Source organism: Macrobrachium nipponense, chromosome 3, assembly GCF_015104395.2.
Source record: "Macrobrachium nipponense isolate FS-2020 chromosome 3, ASM1510439v2, whole genome shotgun sequence".
Taxonomy (NCBI): Eukaryota; Metazoa; Arthropoda; class Malacostraca; order Decapoda; family Palaemonidae; genus Macrobrachium; species Macrobrachium nipponense.
The window spans coordinates 72,470,381-72,495,554 of record NC_087202.1 but is presented as its reverse complement, the minus strand read 5'-3'; the positions used below and the strand labels follow the sequence as shown (position 1 = coordinate 72,495,554).

At 37.8% G+C, this 25,174-nt stretch overlaps 1 protein-coding gene across 6 annotated transcripts in view; it reads left to right on the top strand.

Annotated features, from left to right (window-relative positions):
* The window catches only part of LOC135221806 (uncharacterized), a 938,326-nt gene that overhangs the window by 513,963 nt on the left and 399,189 nt on the right, over positions 1 to 25,174 (top strand). For all 6 annotated transcript variants that reach the window (XM_064259684.1, XM_064259685.1, XM_064259683.1 and 3 more), the window contains one exon: positions 5,419 to 5,610. Coding sequence is in view for 5 of the 6 variants with exons in the window: in XM_064259685.1 (XP_064115755.1) it covers positions 5,419 to 5,610 (192 nt within the window). In the remaining variant the exon portion in view is untranslated. The remainder of the gene's footprint in view (positions 1 to 5,418; positions 5,611 to 25,174) is intronic.

Here is a 25,174-nt window from a genome sequence, read left to right as displayed (position 1 = left end):
ACGGTTCACGTAATATGTGTGCTTGGTCGTCCATGGTGTGTTGTGTATGTGCAATGTATCACATACGTGCTTAAGTGTCTTTTGGAGAGATACATTCAGTGGCGGATCTAGAAATCTTTTATTTTGGGAGGGGGCCCACTTAGGATTGTCATATATATGTAACATGTACAGTTACGGTGTGTGTATATATATGTATATATATATTTATTTATTTATATATATATATTTATTTATTTATTTATTTATTTATTTATTATGTATGTACGCACGCACGCACACACATAGTTGTTGTTTTTGTTGTTGTACAGTTGTTGTTGAAATAATTATTAACGAAGCAAAATTTTGCTACTAATAATGATTTATTGAAGGAAGAAAATGTTTTTTCATTTATACATACGGGGGTCACGTGACTAGGTCCCCCTCCCCCCTTAAATCCGCCACTGGGTACTTTAAGAAAAACAAATTTCTCTTATGACATTATTCCTACATCTAGATTCTTGCTGAGACGTCTAACAAATTCAGGATTTACGTGTCGCCCTTTGCTTTGGTCTTAGAGATAGATTCTTTAAATCCACCCTCTCTGAAATGTGACCAACCTTTCTTCATGATATCCAACAGGCGTTCACTGTCTTTCGCTTCACGTTTAAATTCTCTTGAAGGCGACGAATTCAAGTGCGGGATTGAAGCTTCCTCGTCACGGTTCGCTGTCCCCGAAATACGAGCGTAATTCTAGCTGAGTGACGATCATCATGCAAACAAAGACAGCGTAATTGCTGCATGAAACATGAAGCTGGATCTTATGCATGATAATCATCAAGTCTTATTTTGTTCTTTGTCTTGCCGATATTCAAGGAACGGCAACCTGGTAAATTGCTTTTATGCATGCACCGCCGCTAACGACTGTTGCTTGTAAATCCGATCAAACAGGCGAATTCCTCTCTCTCTCTCTCTCTCTCTCTCTCTCTCTCTCTCAGTCAGACCAATGTAGGGTAGTGGAATGGTTGAGTTTCTATATTGAACGGGGAATGCTGAAATATTTCTTTTAGATGCCGGCTAACTAGTGGTACTGGAATATTTGAGTATCTAACATTGAATACTGAAATATAACTCTTCCCATGGGCGTATCTTACGATAGCAGTCATGTCAGAGCGGGCGAAAATAGTCCTGTATGCGGGAAGATATCAAGAAATATTCTAACGCATTTTTTTTTTATATTGAAAATTTTTCATGCTGTAAATTAATGTTTTACTTTTAGAATTATAGCCATCACATTTATTTAGTTTTCTCATGTATTTTTAATAAGAATTGGAAAGAAACGTCAGAAGTTTAGTATGCAATGAACCGGTAATTAGAGACTACGCGCTTGGCAAGTGAAACACGTAATTTTTTCTCAGTAACTCAGTTCTTTTTAGCCGCAAGAAACATTCGGGGAATTGAAAATGTTCGTGATTCCAGAACATTATAAAGTACGAATTCCTGAGTTTAGCCAGGAAGTAGACTAGTGTTTTTTTAATCGTGATTCGTTTGTTTATGCAGCTTTGATACGTTTACTTTTATGACATTTATTTTAATAAATAAAATTTTTTTTTTTAATGCGATTGGGCGTTCCATCTTTTCTAGCTGGTTATATTTTTTTAACATTTCTTGTGAAGTCTTTTATGAAGAATCTTATTGAATAATTTTATAAATTAATTTTAAGCATTTAAGCTTTTCTTCGTACCGAAGACTAATTTAAAAGTTCGAAAAAACAATGATGTCTTTAGTAGTGACCATGATGAAGGGAACAAGACAAATCTGAAGAAAAGGAAGTCATATTTTCGAATTGTGACTTAAGAAAAAAAAAAAAGGAAAAATATCCCATCAGTATTCGAGGACGTGTTTTATATCTGTTCGTGAGAGTTCGCCTAATAAACATTCGTCTTCCCAATTTATTTAAAAAGATGTTTCTGATGAGATTAATTGGAAATATTTGCTACACTTGGAATATCAGCGGCGTTTAACCTCTGACGATTTAATTCCTTATTATTATTTTTTATATTTGACTCAAATTCACGATATTCCTCAAGAAATCCCTTCAACATTTTCCACGAAAACTTGTGAATTGTGACGACTTGACATTTCAGTCATGTTTCTTATTGTTTATTAAGACCTGAGATTTTATGAGTCGGACGTGCAACGACTCTCTCTCTCTCTCTCTCTCTCTCATACTTTCTGGAGTTATGTTGGACGCGTCAAAACTCCTTGAACAAAATGAAGAATCTGTAAGATTTTGTGAAACAATACTTGGAAATAATGGACACCTCGAATACTCTAAATCTGCAGAAAACCATTTTATTCTTCTTCGGAACAAAGGTCGTAGGCCAAGTGACGGCCCCTGAGTCTATCAATTAGGGTCCTCGAGGGGAAAGCGGCTGATTACAGGGGTGGATACTAACAGTGCGTAGCGAGCTCTTGTAACTATAGAGGATTCGTGGATGGGGACGAGCTTTTTTCAATTCTCGAAATACTCTGACGAGGTCTTAAGAAACAGCCTTTGTTGCATTTTGCGAATACGTCTTGCTGTTGTATTATAGCCGAACAGTATTAGCTCTTTTATAAGCTAGGCCGCTTGTGTAGTTGTTTATGTCTGGGTAAGATACTCAGATGTCGCGGTTTCGCGTCTCCCCCTGGACGATGAAAAATCACTGGCTCTCTATCATGATTCGTTTCTGCTGCAATATGGGGTCTGCGGTGGGAGGTCGAAACCAACATTCTTTGGAAGTTTGAGTTTCACGTCAATGGCTCTTGTGCGCTTGTTCCATGTGAAGAGGTTTCATCTCTGAAATAATAATAATAATTGTGTAAAATTCTTATTTGTTTGCATCAAATTGTTCAGTTTAGTTACTTTTTCAGGGTTTCAGCCGAAATGATTTAGCTTTTGTGTAATTCAAGCGATTATCCCTATGTAAATTGGTTAGGGATTATAAGGCCTCGACTTACTACAAATATAGGATTTGTCGTGACACTACAGTAATACGGCTAAATCGGGTTGGAATATATTGTGCTGCGCCGCCACTCTGACATTACTCTTCCACCTCTCTCCCTCTCCTCTGCCTTCCCCTTTCCAGCTAAAACTGTTGCTTGCATTGCCAGGAAGTTTGTTATTTATTCTAGATAATATCTCTCGGCCAGTGTTAGAAGAACTGCTAAGCCATCTTTTGCAAATGTTTTTAGTTTCAATTCTAAGCCTGACAACTCGTAAGTTTTATACAGTGACCCAGCCTGCTGATGTTACTTCTCTTTAAAATATCTTCCATTTATTTGAATAACGCTCTACACACACACACACACACACACACACACACACACACACACACACATTATATATATATATATATATATATATATATATATATATATATATATATATATATATAACATAGAGATGAGAGAACAAATAAGTTACAGAATAGGTGAAAGGAGGAGGTAGATGGGTATGTTCAAATGATTGAGAAGAGACTTGGAATGTCCACTGAGGTTAAGGCTGAAATGATGCAGTGTATGTATAACGGTTGTAGCGCTGCTGATGCGCCTTCTCTTATATGGTATTCAGAGGTTAAAATATGAATTGGGGAGAGGGTGATCGTTTCTTACTGTTTCCTAAGAGACACCTCCTGATTGGAAAAATGACTAAATACGAATAAATACATACTATATGTACCAGCTTACAAGTACAATATGCAGTCTGATGGTGTTACTTAATGAAGGTTTATCTCTCTTGTTTTCTATGCAATGTATTATATACCAGCGGTTTTGCACTATTTCTCCTCTTTTCCGATGGAATATGTAATATCAGGGGCAGTAAGAAATTCATGTATTTTCTCGTTAACACTGGCAGTTCAACTCGTGTTGGTTCCACGCGTATGCAAATACGGTAGTTTTGTTGGGGGGAAAACGACTCTTTATATTTTGGTTCCCCTAGCTCAGGGAACTAAGAATCGTAATCTTAACAAATGAATCTGTATTATTCGTGTATGATCGTGTTTATTATTATTTATACGCGTGCGCGTGTGTATGCGTGAGAGAGAGAGAGAGAGAGAGAGAGAGAGAGAGAGGTGGTGGATTTTCACATATATCCTTTGAATAAAACAAAAGCTATGAAAAAATCAGCAGCGAGTGTGAAACAAAAGAGGGTGGAGGGCATATTGCACTAGTCACTCTTGCCAAGTGCGAGAAAACTTGCCATTTTTCGATTCATTTTAAGTGGATATGGCATTTTATTTCCTAGGGAGGATTCAAGCGTTCATGCTCTACTTGTTTTGCAACAGGGTTTTATGCTAGATCTTTTGTTGGGCTTCATTTCTTTAATTCTCTCTCTCTCTCTCTCTCTCTCTCTCTCTCTCTCTCTCTCTCTCTTTATTTCGTTTCCTATATCAGAATCATGTTGCTGAAAATGGACGTTGCTGCTGCTACGCTGAAATAAGTTCTTTGTACTTGGGCCCCGCGAACAAAAAAAGAAGAAAAAAAATGTTATAGCAATTCAAACAAATTGAAAGAAAATGTCCCTAAGAAAAATGTTCTTATTTCATATTTTTTTATCTTCGAATTCTTTATAGCGCCGATGTTGGTTTCGATGTTTTCTGTATGTAAGGCGATGTAAACTATATTTCCACAGTTGAGAGTTACGAACTCACATCAGTACAATGTGATGCTCACGAATGACCCGACATTTCGGGTTGAAATGAGCGTGCTCAAACCATCCTTCTCCTCGGCCGTCGTCTCTGTAGGGCCGATTCGAAGGCCTAGAGCTTCTCGTGAGGAAAGAATTGTTGACACTGTATCTTTAGGGGTTGATTGATGTGTGCCGAGAGAGTTCTCAGCGCAGGAAAAGGCTCGTTGTCAAGTTGTAGAAGTTGATATTCTGCTCGTCATATTTTTTTTTAGTTATCTGTAAAAGAAAACTATTGAGGCATCTTTGTCTGACCGTCCGCACTTTTTCTGTCTGCCCTCAGATCTTAAAAATTACTGAGGCTAGAGGGCTGCAAATTGATATGATGATCATCTACCCTCCAATCATCGAACATAAGAGATTGCAGCCCTCTAGCCTCAGTAAAGTTTATTTTATTTGAGGTTAAAGTTTGCCATGATCGTGCGTTTGGCATCAATATAGGACAGGCTACCACCGGGCTGTGGTTAAAGTTTCATGGGTTGCTGCTCATGTAGCTTTATACCGAGACCACCAAAAGATAGATCTATTTACGGTGGCCATGATTATACGCTGTACAGAAAACTCGATTGCGCCGAAGAAACTTCGGCATATTTATTACTTGTTTTGAGTGGGATTGAGTATTTCGTTAAGCGAAAGCCACTCAATAAACATCAGGTTTTTTTTTGAGAATAGTATACTAATGTTTCTCCCTTTCTGTCGGTCAATTGCAGACGAGGTGGGAGTGGAGGAAGCGACGCCACGACAGACGACGGCAGCAAAAGCGACGATAACGACGATGAAGACCACGACAACCACAACCACAACCACCACGACAACCACAACCACCACGAAAGCCACAACCACCACGACAACCATCATCACACTCCCCCGTCGCACAAGTCATCACACCACCACCAATCCAGGTAATGTGTCTCTTCCACACACACACACACACACACACACACACACACACACACACACACACACACCCCACCACCTCTGTCCTCGCTCCTCTTCCAGTCGCACTCTTTTGGAGGGACCGAACTATATATATACGTATTTGTCTCGCTTGTATGTCGGACTTCATTTCTTGCAAGGATGAATGTGGCTCAAGAAACCTCCAGGGTATGGATTACAGTACATATATGCTAAATGTGACTCTCTCTCTCTCTCTCTCTCTCTCAGGATCCATGTGTCTAAGAAACCTCCAGTATATAAGAGCACAGTACTTGTTCATATCTCTCTCTCTCTCTCTCTCTCTCTCTCTCTCTCTCATATGTAGCACCTTTTAAGCTATTTTTAGTTTCACATTTCATTTCATTACGGCATCAATAACTTACATAGATATTGCGACGTCAGTTTTAGTAACCATAAATCTCTCTCTCTCTCTCTCTCTCTCTCTCTCTCTCTCTCTCTCTCTCTCTCTCTCACTGGTTTTTCATGGAGATGTTCTAAGAATGGTCCCTGTTATAGCTGCCATTTACTGTTGGGGTGTTTATCAGAGCTATTGAAGAATATTCCAATTATTATCAATTCAAAATATTCTTGTAGTATAATAACCGTATGTTGAAAAGAGGTCAGGGATTTTTGAATTAAAATACGCGGGTTTTAAAGATATGAGAAATAATCCGTTTCAAAGGTCTTATGGATTTACTCTCTCTCTCTCACACATACAACAGATCCCGCTCTAGCTGTATGATTTTATTCTCGCCAGTTATTTACCTTCACACCGGTTCCCCTTCTACAAAGCGTTTTCCTCTTTTCTTTCCCTTTCAGTTTCATGCATTTTTGATGACTTCATACAATAGCCGATAAGCTTCTCTCTCTCTCTCTCTCTCTCTCTCTCTCTCTCTCTCTCTCTATAAATAAATGTACACTTCATACAATAACCGATGTCTCTCTCTCTCTCTCTCTCTCTCTCTCTCTCTCTCTCTCTCTCCTTATAAATAAATGTACACTTCATACAATAACCGATAAGTCTCTCTCTCTCTCTCTCTCTCTCTCTCTCTCTCTCTCTCTCTCTCTCTCTCTCTCTCTCTCTCCTTATAAATAAATGTATACTTCACACAATAGCCAATAAGCTTTTCTCCTCTCTCTCTCTCTCTCTCTCTCTCTCTCTCTCTCTCTCTCTCTCTCTCTCCTTATAAATAAATGTACACTTCATACAATAACCGATAAGTCTGTCTGTCTGTCTGTCTCTCTCTCTCTCTTCTATCTCCTTATAAATAAATGTATACTTCACACAATAGCCGATAAGCTTTTCTCCTCTCTCTCTCTCTCTCTCTCTCTCTCTCTCTCTCTCTCTCTCTCTCTCTCTCTCACATTATAAATAAATGTATACTTCACATAATAGCCGATAAGCTTTTCTCTCCTCTCTCTCTCTCTCTCTCTCTCTCTCTCTCTCTCTCTCTCTCTCTCTCTCTCTGCTCTATAAATATATGTACACTTAAAGTGTACATATATTTATACCCCAGAAAAAGGTAAAACAAAAATTAAGTGTCACGCAAATGTTTACTTCAGAAAACTTTGAAAATGCCTTTACTTCCTAATGGTTTTGGAAAGAGGTTGCTGGCCCCATGCCAAGTCACCCAAATTAAAAAAAAAAAAAAAAGAGGTGAGAGCCATAGAAATTTGAAAAATCCCGGTCACTCAATTGGGTAAGGTCCTGTCTCAGGGTTGCATACCTTCTCTGTATACGCGTTATGAAGTTATATGTATTCAGATAATATTTAGGATTTTCTTAGATTTAGTTTAAATCACTTCTCACGACTTCTTGTGACTTAGAATATTTGTGTTGATGTAAATGAATTCGCATTTCATTAATATTCTAGGTATGAAAGAATAGCTTTAGCTTTAGGTGTTTTGAATTGGCGGGACGCACTGCATGACATGGAGTGGCGTCTGTTGTTTCGGCGCCTCAGAATAAGCGCTCTAATAGCGGTTCACTTCTTCCTGCTATGAGAGATCGCCAGATCTTTGGATCTCTGGATAGAGGCGCGTAAATGACGTATTGGGCTTCTTTTGGAAAGGCATTCAACGAAGGGGAAATGGAGCTGAGGCAGAGCCGATTAGGCCGGCCTCCCAGTGCTCTTAAAGGGACCTGCTGTCTCCCTGACGCGTGAATAATGACATTCTTCCTGCAAAAAAGTAATCTCACTCCATCCCCGACTCTCTTTTTCTCCTGCGGACCTTTTGTATTAACACGGCCATTCACTGGAAGCCTTTGCCTCGCATCTTTTCGCGTTTTATATTTCGTTTGTAGGCTATTGCCAGCGTCTGGCTTTTTATGATCTCTCTTTTTTTTTTCCTGTAACTTTTACCCATATATTAATATATATATATATATATATATATATATATATATATATATAAATGAATAATTATCACATCACCGTGATTCATATAGATCATTCGAGCTACAAATGTCCTTTTTTTTTTCTAATTTGCTCTTCCTCGGAATTGATATATTTTCATATATGTATCGAAGGGGAATTTTTAGTTGATAATAATTTCGTCCCCTCATGGGATCGAACCACCGTCCAGTGGACGGGAACGAAATCAGTACGGCCTAGTGATGTTATCAACTCGGCCAACAGAGGCTCTGTTGGCCGAGTTGATAACATCACTAGGCCGTACTGATTTCGTTCCCGTCCACTGGACGGTGGTTCGATCCCATGAGGGGACGAAATTATTATCAACTAAAAATTCCCCTTCGGTACATATATGAAAATATATCAATTCCGAGGTAGAGCGAATTAGATATTAAAGGAAATTTTTAGCTGGAATGATATATATATATATATATATATATATATATAGATATATATATATATATATATCTAAATATGTATGTATGTGTATATAAAATATATATATATATATATATATATATAGATGTATGTATGTGTGTGTGTATATATATATATATATATATATATATATCTATATATATATATATATATATATATATTATAATATAGATATATATTATATATATTATTTTGCATATACTACACAATTTAAATATGTTTGTAGATGTGCATACTTCCAGTTATGCAGTTTGATTCCTCTTCTGTTTAGAATTGTTCTTTTAAAATACGGTAGCTCCTAAAACTATTGCCTCGATGGCAAACAGTTGACATGGTTATATTTTTAGGAAATTTTGCTGATTAAATGTTGTCTTTTATCTTCCTCTGTTTATTCGTGAATTATTCGGGATTTATGTTCCTCAATACCAAAATCTCTGTGAAAGTGGAAAATGGAACAAAGGATTGGACCCGTATCTCGATAATAAACAACGTTGAGAAATATAAGAATATTTTGCACAAAAATATTCACGTAATTTAAATTTTGCAGAATTATGGTTGCAGAGAGAGAGAGAGAGAGAGAGAGTTTTAAGGATTTTGTCTTTTTCTTGAATTTTTACCACCTCTTGGCATTAAAAGAAAACGAGCATATTTACAAGAAATTGTTTTTGCCTTTATAATCATACAAGTTATTTGTTGATGTTTTAGCATCAATAGAATTGCTCCTCTGGTTTAGACGCTGGTCCTTTCTCCGTCCATTCACGTCAGATGTTTGCATATGAATGCATTAAGTTTTTTTCATTTTTAATATTAAGCAGGTCACATCATCTTTTTATACGAATGGTTGAATCATATATCGCTCTGGGAAGGAGGAAGGGCTTGCGGTTTGAAAAGGATAAGGGGTTTTTCTTTTCATATCTTGTTATATATTTTGTTTGCAGTTGGAGGCATTCATAATTGAAAGTTTTCACTCGTTTCATCATATGTAATGCATCTTGCTACCGTTAATTAAATGTTTCGAGTTTTAATTAAATATTTTAATTTTCATTTTTTCCCCCGTTTTGAAATTTCAGGCTAAATAGGTCGTTAATATTTGAATATCTGCTGGTCTAGATTTAGTATATTCATTTGTTAATAGCAATTCCGAAAAAGGCTTTGCTTACATGTGCATAAAAACCTTAACTCCGTTGGGGGTAGTGCCTTTAGTGCACCTTATACGGCGCACTGTAAGCATTACTTAAGGATCTTAATAGCATCCCTTCGGCCCCTAACTGCAACCCCTTTCATTACTTTTACCGTAGCTCCGTTTATATTCTCTTTCTTCCATTTTACTTCCTACCCTCTCCTAACCATTAATTCTTAGTGCAACTGCGCGGTTTTCCTCCTGTTCCACTTTTCAAACCTTTTTGCTCTCAATTTCCGTTTCAGCGCTGAATGACCTCATAGGTTCCAGCGCTTGACCCTTGGCCTAAATTCTACATTCTCTTCTGTTCTACAAATCCTTTCACGCTCTTTCTAACGAGTATATCCTAGCAGTTGGGTTGCGAGATATCTTTTTCCTTCCGGTATATCTTATAGTCTTCATGACTTACCCTGGATTCCTCACGTCCATGAAGTATAAGCCTCCTCGATGGCTTCAGAATGACACGCTCATCACGGCAGAGGCAATCATCACTTACAGCAACAGCAACAGATTCTTCCACCCCACGGAATGGCTTGCGTGACCGAGGCAGGTCACGTGATTTCCGAAACTAATCCCCGGCCCGTTCCTTCCCTCGCCATCCCCTATTGGTGCCACCCCTCCACTAAACATTTCTCTCCAATATTTCTTCCCTCCTCCTCCTCCCCATCCTCCCTCTCCCCATCCCCTCTTCATTTTCTTTGGCCGTCTTCAACCCCTCATTATATCGCTCCTCACTGTAAAATGTGGTGGGTTTTATTTGGTTATATATCGATCGTTTCTGCCTCTCGTTTTGACCGATTCTCAGCCTAAAGCTCAGCCAAGTAGTATGCGTGAGTAGTATGCCGTGAAGCTTTTGTGTTCATTTTGAAAGTTTTGTTTTCTTATTAATTATGTGCTCAATTCACATTTTTGTCTAACTTTTTATTTTGTATGTTGATATTTTTAGCAACAGTTCATTTAACCTTTTAATAAGTCAGCTGAGGACTCTGTTGAAAATTTAAAACGTAAACATAATCAAAAGTTTTGAACAAAGTCGCCTTTCTTTATGTACACTTCCCCTTTCCGTAATCCTTTCGGTTGTCCCTTCTCAGGGGTTTTCGGCATATTCTCCAGGCTTTGCAATTTGGTTCCTTCCGGTGTGGCTTATTTAGTTTCTCTTTCCTACACCTTTTAAAGGATTTCCTTTTCTAGCTTCTTCCCCGTCTTCCCTTTTCCCATTCTTTCGTAGCTTCTTGTTCTTTTGTCCCCTCCTCTCCCCTTTTCCTTTGTTTGTTCCCCAGCGCTAAGTTGCTGAGACGTTATTCAGTGCCATCCCTCCCTGTGCATTGTTCATTTTTATGGACCTTTCTCTTTTGATCCTTCTAAGGCATGTTACGGTGCCTATACTAGATTTAATAGCGCCTTCAAAGGCCTTATCCCCTCCCTTAAGACTTTAGACAGCATTTTTTAAGGCATTCGCCTTGGAAAAGCTCATTATTCACAAGCTTGATTATAAATTGTTTACGCTGAATCTTTTAATTTTGGTATCTTTTTTATGAGTTTAATCATCCATGCTGAAATGTATGGACAGTCTTCGTCTAAAGATGATTTATTGATTTCGCGTTTCGTAGTATTTATAATAACTATGTTGCTAATATTAGCTTCAGTGTTACTAAAGTTGGATCCGGATTTGAAAAAGAAGTCTCCAACATTGTAATGACCAACCTCAACTTGAACAACGGTAATGTTGTCTATCTGATATTGCACTTTAAACTTTTTAAAGTTTAGCTGCTCACCATATCAATTTACGTACGTCACCAATAACCTTTTGTTATGAGTGGTCGTGGCTGTGGGTCCTCCCACAGGTACTCATCTCATCGACTTGATCTGATGAAAGAAAAAGGATGATAGAAAATAGGAAAAAATTCTGATTTCGGTTTCCTGTATGGTAACTTGACTTAACTGTTTGATCGTTTTCATACAAAATTCCTTCTCCTTCAGAATCTGTAGATTTTGTTTGTAAATCGTACGAAGAAAACTGGTATTCCTTAATAGAGAGCAATATGATTTGCAAAACCAGTTTGATAATTCTCTCTCTCTCTCTCTCTCTCTCTCTCTCTCTCCTACGGTGTGAAGACCTTATTTTCCTCTATGCTTCTCTTCGTCGCTCCTGTGCCTCCGGTATAGTATTATTATCACTCGAGTAAACACGGAGCCTCGGAAGTAATCTATCTTGGGCAAACAGAGGCCGACAATCACGGATGGAGGCCATCTTCGAAATTATATTAATAATGCCATTCTGTAAAATTCCGCTAGGTGAAGTTTACCTTAATCTGGCGGGTGAAATTTTTAGATGCATGCGGAACAATTCGATTGTATTTTTGGTCGGCGAGTTGTCAAATGACGAAATATTAAAGCTGGTTCTCTTGGAAGTCAACCTCTCTTTTAATGCCATAGGTGTGTAATATTGCCTGACTGTAATATTGCAGCTATGAAGGGTTATTAAGCAGAACGGTATTGATCATAAAACTCGAAAGAGTAAAATGGATGAGGTTTTTAGGCAGATTTGTCCGAGGAGAAATGTTTATCCCTTAAATCTTAAAGAAGAGACATTGCGCACGAAGAGTAAAGAAGTTTAAAAGGAACTTTATTGCGGTGGCTCTACTGTGAGTGAGGCCTCAGTCTTCACTCTTTAATGTTAAAGTAGTAGGACCTGACGTTTTGGGGGATCGGCGGTGATTATGCTGTACACGCCGATGGGAAAGATGAGAGAGCATTGCGGATTTCGGGGAAAAGCAATCATCCTTAGAGGATTTCCGTATTATGATTAGGCCTATATTAGTATTATTCAGCGCTGTGAACGAGCTTGCTGAGCCTGTGGAGAAAATATTAAAATGTGAACTTGACTCCCCTCCCCCTCTTTATTTTTTATTAAAATAGAAAAATGAACGATTTTGGAGAAATTGCTTCAGTAAAAGTATATATATGTAGTATGTGAAATAAATGAATGGACAACATGCGCGCTATTCGTTATAATTTTGACTGAATATTGGCGGAAAGTTCAATTTGTTTCCCCTCCTCTTAGTAGAGCTGATTCTCTTTTCATTTGAAGGCGTAGAATATTCATAAAGTAAAGTGTGTCAAAGTAGAGAAGGCCTACTTATCCTCCCAGCGTCTATTTAATCCACGGGAGATCCAAAGATATGTCAGCCTTCTGTTGTTCAGATATCTTAATCCCACCAGGATATTGTGTTGATGGATGAGCTGCTCAGAAACAGTGCCCTTGTTGACTCGTCTCGAATGAGGATGTTGCGAAGTTAGATCCCTCGAGGGGTGGATGGGGAATGGGGGGGGGAGCCCTCCCTTGGACAGTGTGATGAAGGGGGGAGGAGAGAGAGAGAGAGAGAGAAAAAAAAGGAGCCGTTGTAAAGATTTTGTACGGCACTATTCTCCACTCCCCCTTTCGCTTTTGTGTTTCCGTTTTTACGGAATACTTATTGTATTTTTAGATCTTAGGGGAATATGTGTGTGTGCGCACACACACACACACACACACACACACACACATATATATATATATATATATATATATATATATATATATATATATATGTGTGTGTTGTGTGTGTGTGTGTGTGTTGTGTGTGTGTGTGTGTGTGAATAAGCTACAAATGTCCTTTAATATCCAATTCGCTCAACCTCGAATTAATATTTTCATATATATTAACGAAGGGGAATATGTTAGTTGCTAATTTCGTCCTCTCGTTGATTGGATTCGAATCCATCCCACAGAGGAGAAATCGGGACTTCAGTGACGTTGGCCGAGTCGGTAACATAACTGAAGTCTTGATTTCTCTTCTGTCGCTGGTTCGAATCCACGAGAGGACGAAATTATTATCAATCAAAAAATTCTCCTCCGGCTAATATATATGGAAATATTAATTATATATAGATATATATGAGATATATATATAAATATATATTTATATATATTATATATATATATATATATATATATATATATATTAATGATATTCCTTTGATTTTAAACGTGATGTAACGCTATAGTCGTCTCGCGAAATTGCGCTCGGCGCTTTCCAGTAAATGACAATAGAAATGTTGTAAGGGAAATTTCCTCTATCGTTACCAAGTACTTTACGCAGTCCAATTTCACCGAGGGTTGAAGGTAATGGTTCGAACACGATTGCTGGCATCTTTTAGGAACACTTCACAGATCTTACGTTGATGTATCTAGGTATTATCAATTTCATCTTTTGGAAAGATATGGTATCTAGGTACTGTTATATCTTTTAGAAAGTTATGGTCTCTAGGTACTATTTTATCTTTTAGAAAGACGTGGTCCCTAGGTACTATTTCATCTTTTAATAAACATTGAAATCTAGGTACTATTTCATCTTTTGGAACGATATAGTCTTTAGCTACTGTTTCATCTTTTAAAAAATTCTGGTATCTAGGTACTATTTCATCTTTTGCGACGATATGTTCTCGCTGCTATTTCACCTTTTAGAAAGATGTAGTATCTAGGTACTATTTCATCTTTTGGATCGATATATTCTCTAAGTACTATTTCATCTTTTAATAAGATATGGTATCTAGGTACTATTTCATCTTTTAATAAACATTGAAATCTAGGTACTATTTCATCTTTTGGAACGATATAGTCTTTAGCTACTGTTTCATCTTTTAGAAACATCTGGTATCTAGGTACTATTTCATCTTTTAATAAGATATGGTATCTAGGTACTATTTCATCTTCTAGAAATATCTGGTATCTAGGTACTATTTCATCTTTTAGAAACATCTGGTATCTAGGTACTATTTCATCTTTTAGAAACATCTGGTATCTAGGTACTATTTCATCTTTTAGAAACATCTGGTATCTAGGTACTATTTCATCTTTTAGAAACATCTGGTATCTAGGTACTATTTCGTCTTTTGGAACGATATGCTATCTAGGTACTGTTTCATCTTTTAGAAAGATCTGGTATCCAGGTACTATTTATCTTTTCGAAACCTCACGGTATCTAGGTACTATTTCGTCTTTTGGAACGATATGCTATCTAGGTACTGTTTCATCTTTTAGAAAGATCTGGTATCCAGGTACTATTTCATTTTTTGGAACGATATGGTATCTAGGTACTATTTTATCTTTTAATAAGATATGGTACATAGGTGCTTTTTCATCTTGTATAAATGGCAGCTTTGTATACGCACTTTATGAACGGGCCAACTTATATATATTATATAAAAAAAAGTCAATCTTTAACTGTGGACTTTGATATAGAAACGTGCTTTTCTCCTTATGGGGGTACTTTATCCTTTGGATTACTGGTGTCGAAACCGAGACGTGTTAGCTGAAACCCGAGGGCAGGAAGACTTTGGGGGATATTCACGACTGATAACAGAGAAGGAGAGTTAATGAAAGCCTTTGAAGGGAGATATCGTTGGTCTCTCTTGGGAGACCAGAGTAGGGAAGCACAGTTCTCTCAAGTTTAGTCATTTGATTAGTTTTCGTTGATGTCTGGAGGACGAAATACGTGTTATTTTGAAACTAACGTAAGAAATTTTGTGTTTATGCTTTTGGATATATTACAAAGGTGATGGGAGAGTTCTGTATGTCCAACCATTTATATACGACTGAAAGCTGGAGAGGGTATAGAAGAAATCAAAGAGAATTGTATGTGTGTCAGGGGAGGTGCGCTTGTTAAACATAAGCATGCCTACACATTAGCAGGGACAGTTTTTGTTTGCTGAGTGGCATGAATATGTAGGGCGTAAGAGAGTAGGGTATTTGGTTAACTGACAATAGAATAGGGTACATGATTAACATTGGAACAAACTGTTAAACATTAAACAAAATACCATCAAATACTGTTTACGTATATGTAATGATATTTATTTAAAAAAAATGTATTGTGCTTGGGAGAGAGCCAATGATATAACCGATGACATTGCAAAATAATGGCCAAATGGTTAGGCTTTAAACAAACGGAGTAACAACTCTTTATAAGTATCACTCCAAGTTTTAAGTGATGCAGTAGTATAACTTTAAATTTTTATCTCTTGGATATTTATAAACAGTAATAATCACATTGTTTTTCTGCTATCTTTCAAAGCTTTGTTAAATCTTTCCCAGCATGCCAAAATGTGGTAGATAGTATGTCGATGGCTGCATTCAACATGAAGGTACAGTGCAAGAGTAAAGTTGTAGTTACAAGCATACAAGGATTTTAGTGTTGTCTTTTCCACCATTCCGAGTGTAAGAAAGGGGAATGAACTAATTTAGGTATTTTCAGATGGGCCTTTTTCAGTATGCAATGACTCGTAGTGCATCTTGTATTTGAAATGTGGTTTGTTTCGCTATTCTCTTAAGACCTCATAGAGATGTAACAATGATTTTTTTGAGACATTTGTATACTCTAGAGATTTAAGTTGAGTTGTATTTTCAATATTACCAACATAAGTAATTGATAGAGATTTAAGTTGGGTTGTATTTTCAATATTACCAACATAAGTAATTGATAGAGATTTAAGTTGAGTTGTATTTTCAATATTACCAACATAAGTAATTGATAGAGATTTAAGTTGAGTTGTATTTTCAATATTACCAACATAAGTAATTGATAGAGATTTAAGTTGGGTTGTATTTTCAATATTACCAACATGAGTAATTGAGTTCAGTTTTTATATAGGAAAAGACTGAAAAATGCTAGTTGGAAGGTGATATCCGTCTCACTAAGCATAGAATGGTAAAATAACGTTCAGCTGCATCCGTGAAGTAAATTTACATTTGGAGCGCTGTTACTGTTCATGGTGCTGAACCCTGAGGCTGATCACAATAAAGAGGAAGGAATGCGACGTTTGTTTTGGTGTGCTATGTCTGTTTGTCTGTCTGTCTGCGTCATTTTAGCTGCCTCAGAGAAATGAATAAAAGTAGGTTGGCAAAGTTAAGGTGGAAATCGCAAATGACCATTTCGTTGTTTAGCAGAGTGAATGACCATAAAATGGGAGAAAAATATAAATGATAATAATAAAGGATAATAAAGAAAAATAAAGAATAATAAATCGAAATACGAAATTTTGTTTTCTTACATTTATACACAAAATCTTTTATTCTCTAAAACGCAGGCAGTAGATCTTTGTGATGTGTTTTGTTCGCAGAATGAGTTGCCTCAGAATACGTGAATATGAAAGAAAATTTTGCACTATTTATTAATGTGCACAATTCATATATTTTTTTTATTTCTGGTTTTCTCTCTGGATCTGCATAACAATGGAGGCCGAAATGAAGAATTCTACACGGGTTAAACTCCAAAATTTATTTTAAGGGGCGTTTTTTGTACGTCACATTTGAAAAATAAATTAAGAATTTCATTTCTCGAAACTATTGTTATTTCAGAATTTATTGTTAGGTTACCGTATCCGGCTTTAAATAGATCTTCATGAAATGACAACTATTTGGTGCGGTAAATTGTCATCCATTTTAGTTCTCTTATTATTCAGCTTTGTTCATGTCTTGACTGGCTCTGTTTTTCAGTCTGACCTGTGCCTAAGGAGTATCGGTCTTCAAACTTGAATGAATAAACATGGGCATTATGTCCCCCTGTGTTTGGCAGTCATATCTCTTTTGCAGCGTATGCCAGTATTCCTGAAAATCCTATTAAAACCAGGAAAGGTGCCCTGTATAATTTCGTCTTTCCGCGCCTCTCTTAATAGAGTAAGTCATTCCGTGCTTTATGGGATCTTGGCTGAAAATGTTCTCTTTGTCGAGCTCACATTGCTACGAGCCACTTCTGGGGGTGTGGGGGGGGGGGGGGGGGGGGGGGGCGCACGCGACGTCTCGTGGGTTCTCTCATTTGGTATTTCTTTCATGTCTGTACCAAGTGTAATTTCACTCTTGCTCTCGTGCGAAAAAAAAGTCTATCCTAATGAGTGCTAATGAATTACTGTTGGATGCTGTCCAAATGAGTCACCTTCGAAAGCATTTTCCCCGTTGACTTTAGTGCTCCGGCTTTTCTATTTTGTATAATCTGAACCATAAACGAGGAGCTAGTTTGTTAATATGTAATATATAAGATTTGTTGAAAGAGAAGACAGATGTACCTGGAGAAAGCTCTTGCTCGGGTAATTCCTGAGTCGGTTGAAACACACCACGTCATAACTGTCTTGATGTAACCAACCCCTGGAAAATCGAGGTAAGTTATGTGAAATAGTGCTGTCGCTTCTTGCCTAGGTTGTTCTTAATAGACCAGGTTATGTAAGCCATTCAATCTCCATGTCCGCTTAAGCTGACTTGGTTAAGTTACCTTATTAGTTTAGAATTAAAAAGATATATTTTGTAAATATATTGTGGTAGTCAGATTTGTTTATGACAATGGTCAACACTCGTTTTGATAAGGAATTCTTCTTATTCCAGAGGCGCATTTCACACACGAGCAGCTCATTTGAAGGAAGGTTAACCTGTTTGGTCTGAAATTGGGGGTATCGGCGTTGAGGGCGGTAGCATTTGATGTATGGCAGATTTTCTATATGTAACAAATGAAGACTGATAATATGATTTGCTAAGATATGTTTAATATTAAAAGTATTGTTGTTTTCTTTCGTTTGTTTTAAAGCAAACAATGACTCTTGAAAGCTGAGGTCAAAGGTCACTACTGTAGACACGAGACGGGCATAGAATAAATGAAAAATTTTAGTTATTAAAAAACCGCGTATGTTTTCCAACAATGATATATACCTAAATTAGGCTCAATCTACATCTCTTTAACGCGAATCGTATTTTATGTCTTCGTTTTGAACACCGAACGATTTCCTGTGAAGCGAAGGCTGATCTTGGTACTGCATCACAGTTTCCGAGGCTGTTTGCCATCCAGGATTTAAAATGTCGACTTTAGAGTCACTCGCTGTGTGATGTCGCGTAATACTCCGAGCAAAACAAACATCAAACAGCAGATGACATTTGTGTGGCATGTTCATCTTGCCCTCTCCGCTCGCTGGCCTGCCCTTTCTCTTCGTTTAGGCGTAACTAATCCTGTCGAGTTCCTCGTTGTGGTGAAGGAGAGCTCGCGCGCTTCCTTCCTAACAAACTAATGAAGGGAACTCAAGACAAATGGGATGTCTTCAGGGTTAATGACAATTCTCTTAAAACATCGTCTGTCCCCAAAATGCAGACATTGTGCCTAACTTATGAACCTAATCGACTTGATAAATGGCAAAGTGTAATGGAATCCACCCACTGCTGACACCTTATGTTTTTCATCTTTCAGTTTCTTTTCTTTTATCCCTTTTTTACACCCGAGAGTGATATGTGTGTGTACACATGACCGAGCCGTTTTTTTTTAAGTGATATTTTTTAGACACTATTAAACGATGATTTAAAGATGCTGTCTTGGCGTCCTCTCTCGTAATGGGGCGATAAACCTCCGTTAAAGTAGAGGGTATTCCAGAGTTAATTAATTTCTGGATTAAACACCTCTGATGCTGCGGCTTAAAAACGGTGAACTCTACTGTGGTTTAATCCTTTTTCGACTTTCAGACAGCGGTTTCGTGACGGTGGCCATCATGAACAAGCTTTCCTTATTTCCCTGAGCGCTCTTTTGGGTAGCCTCATTCCGGCATCATATGTGAACATTTGTAGGTCTCCGTATACGGGCCCCTGTATATGGAGAGAGAGAGAGAGAGAGAGAGAGCTGGTAATGGATTATATCATCCTAGGTTGAATAGGACAACAGACAAAGGAAATGAAAGGAGGAAATCGAAGCGATGTTGTTCGTAGGAATTGTTAGCATGTTGGAGCCGTTACCGGGTGTTTATTTGGAGGTTAGATTGGAACGAGATCGTCGGTAACTGGGAGAGAGATGGAAAGGGAATGGAAGGGAGGCTGGGGCGGGGGCGGGAGAGGGGGAAAAGGGGAAGGGAGAGAGATGTATAATGTAATTTCTCTCTCCCACTGAAGGATGAGACTACCGCCTAATGAGAGTCTCTTGACACTTTTTATTATTTCGAACTATCTGGGTCTGAAAATTCTCGGCGATCGTTACTTGACTTCGTTTGTTTGATCGGAAGGAGGGATTGTTGGGATGACGGAGAGGCCCTTCAAATATAGCTCGTCAGTTGCTGTTCCAGAGAGAGAGAGAGGTTTGTCAGTGAGCGAGCTCTGGGTTACTTCTTTCCAGTGATATCATCATCAAAGCGCTCAGAGCACCAGGCTAGTAGAGACGCAGTTGTCTACGTTTTTTATTCGGAGATGGTATTTTACGTTGTCTTTGTGTTTAAGGTTCGCCGCCGTTATTAACTCTCAGTGTCACCTTCCATATTTTGGAGAATTTCGAGATACAAGGAGCACAGAACATTTCAGCTCGGCACAATTTGACCTCAAGTATCGAAAGAATGTCAACATTGGTACGTGTGTATGTATGAAAGACCGGGTAAATGAAGATTTCCATACACATTTTCAGTGAGTACCTGGTGACTGAAGATTCACTTTGGACATGATTTTTATGGCGAGAAAATATTTGTTATGAGACAAATTCAGACAGCAAATCCCCATTTGGTTCATTTTAAGAGGAATTTCAAAGACAAATTTGATTCCAAAATCAGATTAGTCACGTTTCACATGCTTGCGATTACTATGAAACCTCACAGAGAAAATACGTTAGTACTCTATTGACATACTGTTGTTTGAAACTAAGGTTATATTTGTTTTTTAGTGATGATCCGTCGCTCAGTAGAGAAGAGAGCTAAGCCCATTGTACCATATATAAGAACAACCTGGCGAGAGCGATATATACGCCACTTGTGGTCCCAATCTCCTTTTTATGGTCGTATGCGTAATCCTATCTGTCTTTAATGATTGCGAGGGCTATCATCAGAGGCCTCCGCATAGGCCATAATTTCTCCTCCCCACGGTGTAATTAGTTTTGACTTCGAGAATTCAAAGGTGTCATTTTGTGTGATTTGTAGCCCGAGGCTTGATAGATGGGCATCTTCGGGATTATCCTCAAATATATTAAAGGTTAGGTGTAGGGGTAGGGGCAGGTGTGTGGTGCCATCCCACTGGTACAGGCCTAGATATATGTATCAGCGGCTTCTGTCGAATATGAATGTGATACAATCTACGAGCTGTTCGTGGCGGTGATAGATAGCATTATTTTCAGTAATGATATCATTTATTCTTATGCTACTTGTGGAGCATTATTTTTAGTTTTTATATCATTTATTTTTATGGTACTTGTGGTCTCTGACTAGTGTAAAGGGGCTCGTGATTTTCATTTTCTGTGGTTTTTTTAATTGGCATGAAAATTCATAGTTGTCTCCTTCCTTCACTTAGACCCTCATATCACCCTCACCCTCTCCTCATTCTTCAGAATTACCATAGTCCCAAATCCGAAAAGATGGCACCAATACGAATCAAGGAAAAAAAAGAAAGAGAGGAAACAGTAGCAAGGCTTGGTAGCTAAAGGAAGAAAACAGACCGTGTGAAGTGATGATCTCCAGTAAATTTGGGAAATGGTGGTCTGGTGGTTGTTACCAGATCTCCTAGAGGAGGATGGACTTCTTCAGATAAAAGGAACAGTGGCCGAAATGGTTCTTGCTGAAAAGAATGTGTGAATCAAAGTAAGAGAAGTTAGGTTAAAACGAGTCGTCTTTATTCGCTCACCTCGAGGAGGAATGTGAAGGACTGGGTACACGATACATGAAGAGTATTATCTCACTTGGGGACAGAAAGAAAGCAAGCATTAGTAGATAAAAAAACTTCATTAAATTATATGTAGCCCTGTAGATTACTGATCTCTAAGACATGTTAGTAGTAACCAGAACTCCCAAAAAGGGTAAGTGGAAATAAGATGTTTATTTGTAACTTCGTCAAATGGAAGCGAAGACTGATGAAGGAAGCAGCAGATATATGTGATCCTACATGTACTTGTGTGCTCGTAAATGTTCTTATCAGCTCAAGAGCTCAGCAGAGAGAGAGAGAGAGAGAGAGAGAGAGAGAGAGAGAGAGAGAGAGCTGCTGTAGCACAAGTATGTTCCAGACATTTAATTTAATTAAAAAGAAAAAGGAAGGCTGTCCTTGCGATACTGACCGTAAACCGAAAGCCAGTCTTCCCCAACGAGAAAAAAAGGTTAATTGAGTGGGAGGGAAAGAGTTGTGTTTGGCCCATCCCCTTCGTAAACTAACCAACTTAATAAGATGGGAAAAGTTAAAGGGCCTGTTAACAGGAGGCGCTGACGCCAGCCTTAACGCCTTCCAATATCAGAAAATTGTGATTACTAGATGCTGATGCTGCTCCTCTCTCTCTCTCTCTCTCTCTCTCTCTCTCTCTCTCTCTCTCTCTCTCTCTCCGTTGGTGTTGTCTTTTGGAGTTTCTTGGGAACTTTACTCGCATACGTTTGTGTGATGCCTCTCTCTCTCTCTCTCTCTCTCTCTCTCTCTCTCTCTCTCTCTCTCTCTCTCTCTGCTGAGCTCTTGAGCTGATAAGAACATTTACGAGCACACAAGTACATGTAGGATCACATATATCTGCTGCTTCCTTCATCAGTCTTCGCTTCCATTTGACGAAGTTACAAATAAACATCTTATTTCCACTTACCCCTTTTGGGAGTTCTGGTTACTACTAACATGTCTTAGAGATTAGTAATCTACAGGGCTACATATAATTTAATGAAGTTTTTTATCTACTAATGCTTGCTTTCTTTCTGTCCCAAATGAGATAATACTCTTTCATATATCGTGTACCCAGTCTGTATATATATATATATATATATATATATATATATATATATATATATATATATATTGTTCTGTGTGCAGAGAGCAGGGAAGATCTGGAAGGGAAATTGGAAAGATGGAGACAAGTACTGGAGGACAGAGGAATGAGAATAGTAGATCCAAGACAGAATATACGTGTACCACCACTGAGGGGGATGATAGAGAAAGTATTCAGCTTGGTGGAGAGCAAATAAGGAGAGTTGATAAGTTTAAGTATTTGGGATCTTTTGTTAACGCTGGAGGAAGTATGGAAGAAGAAGTAAAACATCGGGTACAGGCAGGCTGGAACAACTGGAGAGCGGCCTCGGGAGTTCTTTGTGACAAAAGAGTGCCGCTTAGGTTAAAAGGAAAATTTCACAAGGACGGTGGTAAGAACAGCAATGCTGTATGGTACGGAAACAGCAAGCATGAGAAAAACAGAGCAGAAGAAGATGGATGTGGCAGAAATGAGATGCTTAGGTGGATGTCTGGGGTAACAAGAGTGGATAGGATCAGAAATGACTACATAAGGGGGTCAACTAAGGTGGTGGAAGTATCAAAGAAAGTGCAGGAGGGGAGGCTGAGATGGTATGGACACCTGTTGAGGAGAGATGAGGACCACGCTGGGAGACATACTATGGGGGTGGAGGTGCAAGGAAGAAGAAAAAGAGGGAGACCAAGAAAGAGATGGAAGGACTGTGTGAGAGGAGACTTACATGAGAAGGGAATTGATGAGGCAGAAGCACAAGATAGAAATAGATGGAAACGGCTCATCCGAAACGGCGACCCCATATAAAAATGGGAACAAGCTGGGAAGAAGAAGAAGATATATATATATATATATATATATATATATATATATATATATATATATATATATATATATTTGTGTGTGCGTGTGTGTGTGTGTGTATTTGATGTCAGGTGGTTATGCATTTATCATTTTCTTTGTAAAGCAGAATCAGATTAATCATAGATAACCGCTGAAATAACGTGCATGTTGCTCACGTTTACGACCTGACACAATCTCCCATATGCACTGTGACATTTCACATTATATATATATATAATATATATATAAATATATATATATATATATATATATATATATATATATATAATGTGTATGTGTTTGTGTTTTATAATATGTATATTCTGTGAATCTTTTGAAATGGTTTCTACATTCTCATTTCGTTAGGCATTGCATTATATGCTATTATGTACCCTAATCTATATGTATAATTTGGAACTGACGTGAGTTTTCAGTCTATTGGTAGTTTACACTTCAGATATTTTGTAATTCAAAACCTGCACATTTTAAAAGCTAGGCCATGTGCTCATAAAAACAATTGGAGGAAAAAAGAAGTCATTTAATTGAAAATGAAAGTGAGCATGAGCATGTATGTATTCAGGAGAGAATAAAACAACGTGTATAGGGAAGTTTCTGCAAAAGCTCTATCAAAGAAATTCCTTATTTTGGTTCTTTTTAATGTCGATTGCATAAGATGCTCTTACCTCCGTGCAATTTTTACATCGGTTTACGTAAAGTATGCCCCACCTGTTACAAAGAAACAGAAGGCAATGGTAGAATGGGAAAGAAAGACGAAAAAAAGAAATCACGTCGAAAGTAATATGATAATTCATGTAGTCCAATGCTGTTGTTTTCACCATTTAATTGGGCAACTCTTGATTCTACTGAAATAGGATACATTGCAGTTCCTTTGCCAAATAATTACCCATGTCACCCTGTAATCATCTCTCGATGTATGTCATTAAACTATATTAAAAGAAAAAGCCAGAAGGTATTGCGTTGTTTGCTCTAGTTCGTGCATATTAGTGAAGCTCCTATGTTCGCTAACTCAAGTTTCCCTTATTCTCAGATGTAGTGTTGCGGTTGTGAATAATTGCTCTAGGTAATTCCAGCTAACTTTCTCCATAAGTGTTCCGGAAGGCGTTTCAGTCGAACACATTTTGAAATTTCCAACTATCCTTGTCGTGACTGAGTTATTAGGGTGAAAAATCAGATGCGATTGCAGTTTGCTATTTATATGAGGTGATGGTGAGTCTTAACTTCAAAATTTAGTAGGAAAGTTGCTTGAAAGGCAACGTGAGAGAGATTTGTAACGTTTAGCAAGTGGTAATAGCTTTTCTCTAAACACAAAAGTTCTCCAGTTCCTAGACTTTAATTTCTGTTGTCTAAACAAGTGTTCAGTATTTCTGTTTATGATTCAGAAGAAATTGGGAGAGCAGGCTGACGACCATTTTATTTTTTAGCAAATTAATAGCAGAATTGAAAATGCTACAGTTAGACGAATTTTTTCCCATTTTGAGGATTATCCACCTAAAAGTATTAAAATTTTATTATAATAATAAGAAGGGATTTTGGAATCGGAATTGGAGGAGGTTGTAATTTTGTCTATGGCCATCGGATCAATAAAATCCTTGATTGTCCCTGTCTGACCATCGGCAAAATCATTTTAAAATCGGACAAAATAAATAGGCAACCTTTTCTTATAGGGAGATAGAATTTCCCCAAAATATGACTGCTGCCAGCAGTTGGTGACAGGCGAGCACGTATTAATGGAGTGTCAGCAATGTGCCAATCAAAAGAATAGATTTAAACTTTAGGATTTTTCCATATGGCCGCTTGGAAGTGAAGTGCGAATATCACCCGTTGAATATTTTTGGTATTTCACTGATAAAGTTCTGTATTATTAACGGAAATGCGTCGCTAAGACGCTTCTGAC